Here is a 12574-nt window from a genome sequence, read left to right on the forward strand (position 1 = left end):
CGTGTTCTTCAAAATACATTTTTGGGGCCATGTGTGGTAAGGAGAGACACATCCCAACCCAGAGATGTTGTAAGCATATCCCAAAGGTTTCTAAAATGTGCTTATTTCCAAAGGAGACCACAGGAACTCTTACTAAGTTCAAGATCAATTAAGTGATACCTCAACCTAGCTCCATGGAGCTGATTGTGATGCAGTGTCACTTTTTCATTCGCATTGTATTTACATACTAATGTATAACACATATACAGCCAGATTCATCAATGTCAAATTCTGCGATTTCTAAAAAGCGAGAAAAAGCGAATCGCAATTTAGAAATCGCACAATGGCATTCATGAAAATTTGCGAGAAAAAAAAGCGAATCGCAATCGGCCGCAATCGCCGATTGCGAGTATCCAAAATTCGGTAAAAATTCTCAGAATCGGCTGATACCCGTGTTGAAATTGCAATCTCGCAATTACCAAAATCGCAAATTGCGATCTCGCTAATAGCGAGATCGCAAGAACTGGAAGTCGCATTCTGAGCACAGTGATGACATCACAACCAGGAAGTAGACAGGTTCCACCCTCATTCAGCAGTGAGAGCCTTAAGTGGAAGCAGCATTGCCAGAGCTCCCCTCCAGAGTGCCTACTTTAGAAAACCAGGAGACACCCCAGTGCCCAGCATGTCACAGGAAGCTGCAGGTGAAACTTCCACTGGCAGAAAAAGGAAAATCAAATTTTCCGAGCAAGAGCTCGAATATTTGATAGAGGGTGTCTACAAGGACCACAATCGCCTCTTTGGAAAGGACTCCAGAAGGGTGCCTGAGGCCGATAAGAGGAGGATATGGGTGCGCATCCGCGCAGAAGGGAACTCTGTGGGGGTGACCCAGCGCTCAGTGGATGAGCTAAAAAAACGTTGGAACGACCTCAGAGGGCGGGCAAAGGAGAAGATTGCAGAGAGGCTGGGGAAGCGTGCTGCGATAGGTGGAGGGGAGCCCACTGTCCCATCAAACACACCACTCGAGGACCGAGTCGAGAACACCATTAATCCGCAGGCATGCGTGGGGGTGATACAGCTTGACTCCTCCCGACCCACCCAAGACACACAAGGTAAGTGCCATGTAACTGCGACCCCCTGTCCCCTAACAATGTCCATGACTCCAGATCATCCCATTTCAAACTCCAGTCATGCAGCCAAAGCACACCACAAAAGCGCTATTGCATTGTGGGACATGTAGTTTGACCACAATTACCATCTAGCCCCATAAAGCCAGACCTGTTTAGTGAGAGTCAATCTTGCAGCGAGTCAGGGAATGGTAGCCTGCATGCATGTAGGAAGCCTAAATTTGGAAGAAACATGTCACTAATCAACGTCCACTTTACATCACAGATGGCGCAGAAGTCCCCAGTACAGACAGCGATGCCCTGCTAATTGAGGACATCACAGAGGACACAGAGGGAGACTTACATCTATCCCCACAGCCAGGACCATCAGGGCAAGCTGCCGCACCAGCGGTCATTACACCACCTGCCCCTGTGGACAGTGCCACCCCTGCGCCAGCAGGCGCAGCAGTACCGCAGCGCGTCACTAAACCACCAGCGGGGCTGACAACACCAGCAGCAGTTCGCCGACCAACCCGTCGCCCTGCGGCTGTGAGGAGCCAGTCAAGCGCAATAACACTTACTGCGCTGGCAGGGGACCAAACGTGCGGCCAGGTGGGCTCTCCATTGAGCGCCGTATGCTACATGTCCATCAGACACAAGCCCGTCATCTCGCGGCTATCCACCTCCAGCTAAACAAGACCGCCCGAAATGTTGCTCAAATGTCTGACCGAATGGAGAGGATGACAGCTGCTATGGAGGCCAACACACTGGCCATGTACAGCCAGCGGGACCTCAACCGCCGCAGACACCGACAGCTGCTGACCCGCCTGTCAGCATACACGGGGTCCAATTACATTATTGGCAACACGACCTCCCAACTCTCGCGACGTTCCTCGGCCATGAAGGTCCAAATGATCCAGTGCTGTCAGGACGTCGCGAGAGCTCTGGAGCAGGTGTCAACAGCAGTACAGGGCATGCAGGCAACCGGCCATGGCCAGGCGGGGGGGGGGGGGTGAGGCTACTTCCAGCTATAGTAGCCAGTCCGTGCCACCGGTGGTAGCACCCCGCCGCAGTAGCAGGCGGATGTTGAAAGGAGGTTGGGAGCATCTGCCCGGAGGCGGCATTGAACATTAGAACATTTACATGAGGGGCCATGCTGCTGCTACAAGCATGCCCTCCTGAAGAACCTACATATGACGCAATATGTCAATCATGTACCAGTTTGGAGAATCCCAACTTTATTGTGCTGTAACAATAACAAATATTCTGTCTAACTTAATCTGACTCATGTCATTATTAATGTTGTCATGCATGAGTGAAGTCATGGGTGGGGGGAGTGGGTGCACTAGAAATAGTTCATGCTGATTTGGTTACGGCGCCTGTGTCCTTCTGCAGGATTCTCCCCGTGTGCGTGAGGAACATGTGCAGGTGGTCGGTTGTCCCCTTCCGACTCACTGCCAGAGATTTCTACAGGTATCCTGCGCTTGTTAGCAATGTTGTGGAGGATTGCACACACGGCCACGATGCGGCAGCAGACCTCTGGCTCGTATTTGATGGCCCCATTGTGCAATATGCGGAATCTGCTCTTCAAAAGCCCAAATGTCCTCTCAATGCAATTTTTGGTGCGTATGTGTGCAGCATTGTAACGCCGTTGCTGTGGTGTAGCAGCGTTGAGGTATGGGGTGAGGAGGTACTCACGGAGTGCGTAGCCGCTGTCACCTGAATGATAGGAGCAGAGGGTGAGTGCCTGTGCTGCGCAGCTACATTATCACAGTGTAATATTGTGGGGCATGTGTACTTACCTAGTAGGTGTCCTTCACCAAAGTCTCCCCTGGCCAGTCATGTGTGAATGCCGCTGTGCCGGAATATGAAGGAGTCATGCGTGCTCCCCGGGTACTGTGCCACTATGTCCGTGATGATTGTCTTAGCATTGCACACTATCTGGATATTGAGAGAGTGGTAGGACTTGCGGTTGCGATACATGTATTCCGTTTGTGCTGGTGGGCAGATGTGGATGTGGGTACAGTCAATGCATCCTATTATATGTGGAAATTGTGCTACGTTGTAAAATTGTAGCTTGGTGTCATTCAAGTAGCCGGGTCAGCATAGCCTCTAGGAAACTCCTTAGGCAGCGGGACATTGTGGGCTGGGATATCCCCCCTGCAACAGCGACTATCCCCTGGAAGCTTCCGGAGGCCAGAAGGTGCAGGCTGCACAATACCTGGACTTGTGTGGGCACGGCATTGGTCCTCCTTGATGGGTGCTGCATCAGGGGGTCTAGGTCCCAGATCAGCTTGATGATCATTGCCCCATTCAGGAGGTACTTAGCGTAAATTTGCTCCCTGGTTTGGCCCAGAAGGGTGACTTGCTGGCGGAATATCCGCTCCTGGATCCTACGTCTGTTCCGTGCTGCTCGCTGTAGCCTTCGCCGCCTGACCACCATGTAGAGTCCTGGCATTGTGAGAGTCCTCATGCTCCAGCTGCATGTCCTTAAGTGTGTTTGGTCAGGCCTGCACCTGGTTAGGTTAGGTTAGGTTAATGACATTTGTTAAGCGCATGGTTGCACAGAGAACAGTGCGTCCCCGCGCTGACAGCCCTATCTACATCTCATCAGCTGGATCACAGAAGGAGTGTCTGGCCTCCTATGCTGAAGTTAGCTTGGGGAAAAGGTGGGTTTTCAGCCTCTGTCTGAACCTGGTTTCAGACAGCTCCATCCTCAAATCGATGGGTAGGTTATTCCAATCATTGCTGGCATGGTGTCTAAAGGAACGACCTCCCATCCTAGCTCTATGTATCCGAGGCGCCACTAAAAGCATGCTGCCCATCGACCTCAGGAGACGTGAGGGACGATAGACAGGAAGCAGGTCCTGGAGATATGGAGGTGCTTTTTTGTGAGCTATACGGTGGGTTATACACATAGTTTTAAATTTGATTCGTTCCTTTATTGGTAGCCAGTGGAGGGAGCGTAATGCATGTTTCCCAGAGGCTCTCCTAGGGAGGTTAAGGACCAGCCTAGCAGCTGCGTTCTGGACGCGTTGTAACTGTGCTAGGCCTTTTTTGCTAAGTCCGCATAGAAGGGAATTCCCATAGTCTAAGTGGGAGGTACCTGTTGGTACTTTGTAAACGTTTTTTGGAAGAAAAAAAAATGTCCTTACTGGTTACCACCTGCTTTGGGTTCTCCTTAAATTGCGCGTCGCAAATAGCGATTTTCGGGATTTTCGCATTCTGCGATTTTTCAAGAATAGCAATTGTGATTGTTTAGCGATTTCGCAGATTAATTCGCAGATTCCATGGTTTCTCGCTATTTCAGAATCGCTAATGGGCTTCTTCCAAGATTCTGCGAATTTATTTGTGAAATCGCAATTTTTTTTGCGAATTCGCTTTTTTAGGGATTACACTGTCATGAATTCCTTTTCATCAAATTGCGATCGCAATTGCATATTCGCAGCTATTGCGATCGCAATTTGGCTTCATGAATCTAGCTGATAATCATTTATTTCCTATATTCAAATATAATTGTATTGTTATTGTTAGAATTCTGTGTGAAGGTCACTGCTGTTGCACTTTAACAAATTGGATGGTGATTCTGAGCACCTTTGTGAGAATGAAGTCGAAGAAGAATCCTCTCTTGTGTAATATCTATGAAGGTCATGGTAAAAGAGGTAAAAGAAAAATTCTGTGTTGTATTATCCGTGAGGAGTGGGCTAACACCAGATACATTGTGAAAGTTAATTGTGATTGGTTCTTTCTCTGTAGGAACCGTAGGAGTTTCATCTTGCTGCTGAACTTCATGATTTAATTGTGCATTCTAGTATATATAGTAGAACTTGCTGCCGTCTACCCTTATAGGTGGGTATCCCTTCCCACTTGAGAAAGGACTGCCCTGCTGACCCTTGTACTTGGCTGTATGGTCTGCTAGATTGCACCTGCCGCACATTGCAATATCGAACAGAGGACTATGCCTGTCATTTCTGGCTATGAGAAAAGCCGCTACCAGGCCCCAGATTAAACAAGTGACTCCAAGGGTCAGTTAGCTGATCCCGTGGAACCAGCACCAGGGCTATCAAAGCTGAAGATGCTCAACTCGGGAAGTCACTGGCCACTCCAGCAGAATCACTCGACTGCCACTGGGTGCTCTAAGAGACCGATCCTTGACTGCCAAAAGTTGCACCCGGGAGTGTCATCAGAGTCCAGATTGGTCACCCCAAAGGGACACCAGCCTCCACCAAAGGATATCTCTGAGACCGCTGTGGATGGAGACCAGTGGTCCGTCGCAACTGGCCTTCTACTGTTTCACATTTAGCTTCTTCCGGTCTATGGAGGTCATGCTTTAAAGTTTGGAACTGGACTGGAAAATGCTTTGGTGGCTAGGCAACTGCCAAAATACCTCTTATTGGACCCCCATAACTCTATCCTGTCAGATTTGGTCTCCCAAGTCGGCCTGGATTAGTCAAATACAACTCTGACAAAATTTTCAAATACAACTCTGACAAAATTTTCAAAAGTTTATACACTTTACAGTTACAATGCTTGTTTGCGGTTAAACTGTATCTAAGAAAGTTTTATTTAAAAATCTGTATCTCTTGAGCCCTCCAGTGGATTTTGCTCCTCTTGGTCTCTAAAACGTCTATAAATAAAATCTATTTTTAGGTCCAGCCTGGGCAGCGCATGCGCTGCTCTGCGAGGCATGCTGTATTCAGGTATGGACTTGAAGCTCCGCCCATAATTTTCATTGGCTTGTGTCATTGTCCTTTGTAAACTGTGTCTTTTCCTTGGTCTATTGGCTTAGTAGTCTCTCCTTAGTAATGGCTTGTCTCATCTTGTCACCTCTTACTTTTGTTGTTACTCTGTAGGCTTTAATTAAAGCCTCTGCGCACTATTTCTTTTAATGGTTTCCACCTGCCTGCTGTTGCAGGCAAGACACGTTCTCTCGTAATGCATTTTTATTTTTTAATAGCACGGCACACTACAGTGGCGGTCGCGACTTTGTTTTATTTGAGGCGCCAAATGTAGCTGCATGGTTTTTTCCTATTTATTCACTTTTTTTTGTTTTGTTTAGAAGCGCCCCATGCCAAAGTTTTAGGTTAACCCTTTCGATGCTAATGACGAAACAGTCCCGTCACGAGCGCCGGTTGGGCTGTGCTTATGACGAAACCGTTCCGTCACGACCACGCCCGTTATTTAGAACCTTCAGCACAGCGCGAAAATTCGTGCCGCGCTGAAGGTGTTAATGGAGGCCGCACCCATTTATTTAGATGAGCCTTGTCTAAAGAAAGGTCCACGCCAGCTATTAAAGTGAAAGTGTGGCATGGAGCGCTTTTACAAAGAAGAGCATTTTGTTTGACAACTTGACAAACAAATGCTTTTTTTGTAAAAGTGCTCCATACCGCGCTGTTCATTTTAATGGCAGTCAAAGACATTTCTTTGGACACTGCCCATCTAAATAAAGGGGCATGGCCTCCATTGACGTGAAACACATTTTTGAGTGCTTTTGCAAAAAAAGTAGTTGCAATGCAACAGGTCTCGCATTTGCAAGTGTATAAGCTATTGCCATTTACAATGCCAATAGCTCAAATTCTCGTAAATGCGAGACCTATTGCATTGTAAATGCTTGTTACAAATTGGTGTTGGGTTTACTTTTGCATTGTGGGATTTTATTATTTTGTCGTTTGGTACTGTGAAATGCTTTATACTAGTTCCTTTATTTAAACCTTACCGCTCTAAGTTATAGCTACCCAGGATTGAACTTAAGGTTTTACAAATGATCCTGACTGGACCCAAGTCAGTGTTTGCGAGTGTATTACACGATAAGGTCACAGAACTATACCATAGAGTACACCCGAATCCTCACACTAATTATAGAGTTAATTTCTGTAGCAAGCACCTTTCTTCTAATTCTGACTGAAACCTTCATTTGGTTCTATTTAGGATATTATATTTGCCAGTGCTTTAAATGGGCCTGTATTCATATCAGCTGAGTACTGACACTTTTGGATTCTCCCCCTTTGAATACTGGCACTTCTCGTGGGACCAGGAGAGTATGGGCATTCCTTGAGGCAGCAGGACAGGTACCGTGGAACAGCCGATTGAGCAGCAGTGCAGATAGTACCCTGCTGTGAAAAACTAAAAGGCTCTCAAGCTGAAGTGAGGAGAACGAGTGGTGCGAGTGAAACTGGGCAGTGCCAATGCCGAATAATCAGAAACTCATCTTTTTTTTGTTTTTGCAGTTTTATAAAGCCCTTCTAACTCGGCCCATGGGCATTGAAGTATTAGAGCTTTACATGAGCAACGACTATATTAGACAAGGTCAGTTGCATTTTTTGGGGGGGGCACGAGGTGGCTAAGTGATGTGCCCAGAATCACAGGATGTTAAGAAGGATTTGGAGGAGTGTGGCTCACTGCTTAGAGCGGCAGTCCCTGGTACAGAGGTCTGGTCGGGACCAGGGTTCAAATCTCGCCTCGGCTGATATCGGCTGATCTTGGCGGTTCTTGGGCTCATAATTCCTTGGACCTGATTTCTTGCCTTGGTGCTTACTCTGAGCATGAGTCCCACGCTGCAACTCTGGGCAATAGCTTGCTTAGCCTCCACAACGGCCCCCTACAGTGCTGGGGATGCCTGGTTGCACCCCGGGGATGCCCAGGAGTGGACATTTCATGGGGAAAAGCCAGGACGGGTTCCCTAGCGGTATGAGTACAGTGCCAGGACATACTGCTTGCCGGGGTATCAGTGCGCTTTACAAATACGTCTACATTTACATTTACATTTAAACCTGCTTCTTCCGCGATTTTTGATTCGCTTTCCATGCAGAGTTTCAATTGCCCATTGAATTAATGAATATTAAATGACTCTCTATTTTTGGATGCTAAAGGGGCAAGAGGTGCCGTGCCATGCAGGCGACTGTCCAAGCCCCAGACAGGTGGTCAGTCAGCAGGCATATTATTGTCTCTTCTTGTCCCAACTCACCTGTGTCCAATAACACTCTTTGAGAAAAAGGCCCTCCAGTACTGACAGCACCCGCCCAGTCCAAGTAGATCTGCATCTGAGCGAGATTGTGCCTGCCCACAAATTATGCAGGCCACCTCATGCCCTTAATACAAGAATGGTAGCAAAGAGTGCACTCATGGTTCAAAGAAACAAATCATACACCTAAATACAAACAAATTATACCGTCTTTTGAGTTGTGGATTGATGTGTTTTGGCAGTGTTCCCTGAGGGCTCACCTCAAAATAAAATAGCCGTTTTGAAATCTAGGCTCCATGATGGATGTGTTAGCTGTTTATGTATGTGGGTGTGGGGACTGGAGTATATGCGCTCAAATGTTAGTCGGTGAAGAGTGGTTCACACCCACTTACTGCAGCCACGCCATGTAGCTGTGAAATGGAGGCCGCAATGGACACATAGTTGCAACCTGATGATTTTGCCAGACTCGGGTGAGAGACATATACCCTGCTTGCAAAAGATAAAGGGCCTGTGGGCATTGGAGAAAGCAGGTAGTACTGATTACTGCTGGGGAGATAGCATAATGTTGGGGGTGAGTCAGCCATGGATTCCGTCTAGTAAACAGGCAGTGAATAATAAACAGTAACTTGGACACTGAGACAGAGGGCATGCATAATATCAGACGGATTATGAGAGGCAGAAAGAGATGGGCACGAAAACACACAGAATTAAGTAGGTTGAGATAGGGGAGTGTTAAACATGACTGACTCTTATGTCACATACGGACTATAATCCTTATACCTAGTGTGATCATATCCAGGTGTAACCTCCTGACATTTTGTTGTCTTGTTCAGGCCCTTGCGCAAACACTTTATTTTTGTTTAAAAAATGTTGCTTTAACATAGCTCCTCACACCATAAGCATCGTACTCCAAGTAATTATGCACTAAATTCAACATTTGCAAACATTCGTGACAAGAATTTTCAATTCTATTAAGGACAAGGAGGCGAGGATTATGCTAGTCTCATTTCTTTATTTAAGATATGCCCAGCAGCCATGTAAAACTACAATACCCAGAAACACTTGGGTCATAACCATAGAGTCTGTACTATAAATAGCCATGAAGACAATATCACTTCCTCTTTCTTTGGTGAGAAGTTATTCCATGATACCAGAAAATAGTACATGAAAAGTCAATGCAAAACAGCAAACCCCAGTCCAGGGCAACAAAGGAAAGTTCAGCACTGCAACGGCCGAAGGAAGAACAGGAAACACAGTCCTCAAAGAAGAAGGAAGAAACATCCACGCTGCACTGTAGGGACGTCACTTGGGATCAGATCCTGAAAAGAGACACAGAGCCGTAGTACACGTCCAGTATACACAGGAACATGTCAAAGAAGGGGGGGTAGAAAAAACAAGTCAATGGTAACGGTTGAACATGAATCAATTCTTGAACAGTTATCAGTAAGAATAATGTACATACAATGAGTGGGATAATCCTTGCCTCCTTGTCCTTAATAGAATTGAAAATTCTTGTCACGAATGTTTGCAAATTTTGAATTCTATTTCAGGACAGGAGGCTCCGATTATGCTTGTTTAAAGCTTATCCACCACAACAGAAGCAACATTAGTAATAGGTTTAAAGTAAAAAGTCTTGAAAACAGAATCCGATGACCAGTCAGCGGCCTTCATAATATCAAACAAGGTGACTCCCAAAGAGAAGGCCTTAGAAGCCATGGCACCTCGTGCAGAATGAGCCCCAAACACAGACACATCAATGCCAACTTCCGCCATAAGCCACCGTACCCATCTAGCCAGCGTAGCCGGGGTAACGGGGCGAAAGGGCTTCTGCAACGCAATCAATAATTGACCCTGCATATCAGAGCGAAGAAGAGATGTACTCACCTCATAATCATTAAGGCATTGGACAACACAAAGGTTAGGACGAGCAGGAAAAGACGGGTAGGAAATCACCTCGGTATTGGTCTTGGTGCGCCTGGAGAGACGAAACGTAACGCCCTCAGGAGTGAAACTACGTCCGGCTAAATCTAAAGCCCGGACATCTGACACCCGTTTGCAAGAAAGCAAACACAGCAACATAGTAAGTTTGGCCGATAATTGTTTCCGAGATAAGAAAGAATTGAGTGGCCAGGCTTCCAAAAAACGCAAGACAACCGATACGTCCCACAATGAAACATATTTGGGATGTGGACGAGTGGCCAGACGAATACCCTTGAGTACCTTAGCCACTAAAGGATGTTCTCCGACAGGTTTACCGTCCACTGGAAGGTGACCCGCAGAAATAGCGGAACGGAAATTGTTCACTGTGCGGTACGCCAAACCAGAAGAGGACAAAGATGCCAAAAAATTGACAATCAAAGAGACATCAGCTGATGTTGGATCAACTTGCCGTTGAGCACACCAATCACTCCAACGTTTCCAGGAGCCTCTGTAATGTTTGTGAGTACCAGGGGCCCAGGCGTTGCTGATGAATCTGGCAGCGTCCGCAGAAAGGCCTGGGACCGCCCATCGTTCCCCGAAATCCGCCACGCCAGAAGGAGAGAGCTTGACTGAATCAGGGGATGCGGATTCTGAAGCAGATCCAGCAGGAGATTCCACTTCTGAGGAAGAAGGAACGGTACTGCACAGGCCATTTCTAGGAGAACTGGGAACCACGGCTGAGCCCTCCACAGAGGAGCAATCAGAATCAACTCCGTCTGATAACGTGTCGCGTACGCCAGAACCCTGGGGATCATCATGAATGGGGGAAACGCATAACACAGGGATTTCGGCCACGGTTGAATGAAAGCATCCGTGGCTAGAGCCTCCGGATCCGGCCTCCAACTGAAGAACTGGGGAAGATGGGTGTTAAGGCGGGACACAAAGAGGTCGATCTGACAAGGGCCCCAAGCCCGAATGAGCTGGCGGAACACACGAGGATGGAGCCTCCAGTCGCTGAAGTCCTTCAGATACCTCGAGTTCCAATCCGCCACAAGATTGCGACAACCAGGAAGGTACTCCGCAATAACCGTGATCCTGTGTTGCAGACAATAATGCCAAAATTCCTTGGCAATCTCCGCCAACAACCTCGACCGAGTCCCTCCCAGTTTGTTGATGTACCGTACTGCTGATACATTGTCCATCCGGAGAAGTATGCAGCAGTGGGACTGAAGAGGTAATAGGCACTTGATCGCGAATGAACCCGCCAGTAATTCCAAACAGTTGATGTGGAGTGAAAGTTCCTGGGGAGACCACCGACCCCCCGTCGAGATCGGACCGCAGCGGGCCCCCCAGCCCCAACGACTGGCATCAGATTCGATCACTATTTCCGGTGTGAATCCGAAAAGCGCCCGGCCGTTCCAGGCCTCCATATGATCCAGCCACCATTGCATCTCCGACTTTGCCTCCTCCGAAAGAGGAATCTGATCCGAATATCGGAGGCCTTGCTGAAGATGACGAATCTTCAGACGCTGCAACGCACGGTAATGCAGCGGAGCCAGGAGGATCGCCTGCAGGGAAGAAGCTAAGAGACCGACAACTCGTGCTAACGATCTCAATGGCACAGTCTGAATCGAGATAACGGAAGACAATTCCCGTTTAATGTAACAAATCTTCTGATGGGGCAAAAGAAGTTGACAAGTGAGGGAGTTGACCCTGAAACCCAAGAAATCGATCACTAGAGTAGGATGTAGTACAGACTTGCGAGCATTCACCAGAAAAACGAGGGACTGAAGAAGGTCGACAGTCCACTCCAGATGGGAGATCAGCTTGATTGGACAATCCGCCAGAAGGAGAATGTCGTCTAAATAACTGATCAATCGAACCCGCGACTGCGAAGCGACTCCACAACCGGCCTCAACAGTTTCGTGAAGCACCAAGGTGCTGACGAAAGGCTGAAGGGTAGAACCTGATACTGATACCAAGTCCCCAGCCATTGAAACTGAAGGAAGCGGCGATGGGGACGGAAGATCGGAACAGAGAGGTAAGCGTCTTTGAGGTCCAGACGAACCACCCAATCCCGTTCCCGCAGGAGATCCCTCAATAGATGGATGCCCTCCATCTTGAAGTGACGGTAGACCACTCCCGCATTGAATTCCTTCAGATTGAGTACTAACTTCGATCCCCCTCCCTTCTTTTCCACAAGGAAGACCGTGCTGACAAACCCCTGTGGATGACGCACGGTCGGCACAATCGCTCCTTTCAACACAAGCGACTTGAGTTCCTCTGTGATGAACTCTTGATTTTGCTTTGAGAAACAAAGGGGAAATGGAGGATGGGACTGACGCAGGGGCTGATACAACTCGATTTTGTACCCCTGAACTGTCTCCAGCACCCATGCATCGCTGGAGATTAAGCGCCAATTGTCTAGGAAAAGGCGAATCCTGCCCCCCAGAACAACACTGCATGCAGGAATAAGTCTCACCTGTGGCGCTATCCTGATATCCGCCGGAAGTTCCACCGGAGCATCCTTTCTTATATTGGCCACGGCCTTTCCTGGAAGGGTAGAAATTGGAACGTTGGGCGTAGCCAGAATCCTGCTGTCCTCCTCTAT

At 47.8% G+C, this 12574-nt stretch overlaps 1 protein-coding gene across 1 annotated transcript; it reads left to right on the plus strand.

Moving 5' to 3' along the window:
- Nucleotides 1-661: 661 nt before the first annotated feature.
- Nucleotides 662-1775, plus strand: LOC147730256 (uncharacterized). The gene is made up of 2 exons (XM_086954054.1): nucleotides 662-1088; nucleotides 1369-1775. Exons 1-2 carry the CDS (start codon nucleotides 662-664, stop codon nucleotides 1773-1775), a joined length of 834 nt encoding a protein of 277 aa, XP_086810180.1.
- Nucleotides 1776-12574: the final 10799 nt, after the last annotated feature.

The sequence above is a fragment of the Lissotriton vulgaris genome, chromosome 2_1 (assembly GCF_964263255.1).
Source record: "Lissotriton vulgaris chromosome 2_1, aLisVul1.2, whole genome shotgun sequence".
NCBI lineage: Eukaryota > Metazoa > Chordata > Amphibia > Caudata > Salamandridae > Lissotriton > Lissotriton vulgaris.

Excerpts from the sequence above, each read along its gene's own strand:
- LOC147730256 (XM_086954054.1), top strand. The coding sequence starts at position 662 with ATGTCACAGGAAGCTGCAGGTGAAACTTCCACTGGCAGAAAAAGGAAA. Across the intron at positions 1,089-1,368 it reads ACCCACCCAAGACACACAAG|ATGGCGCAGAAGTCCCCAGT; the intron begins GTAAGTGCCATG and ends TTTACATCACAG.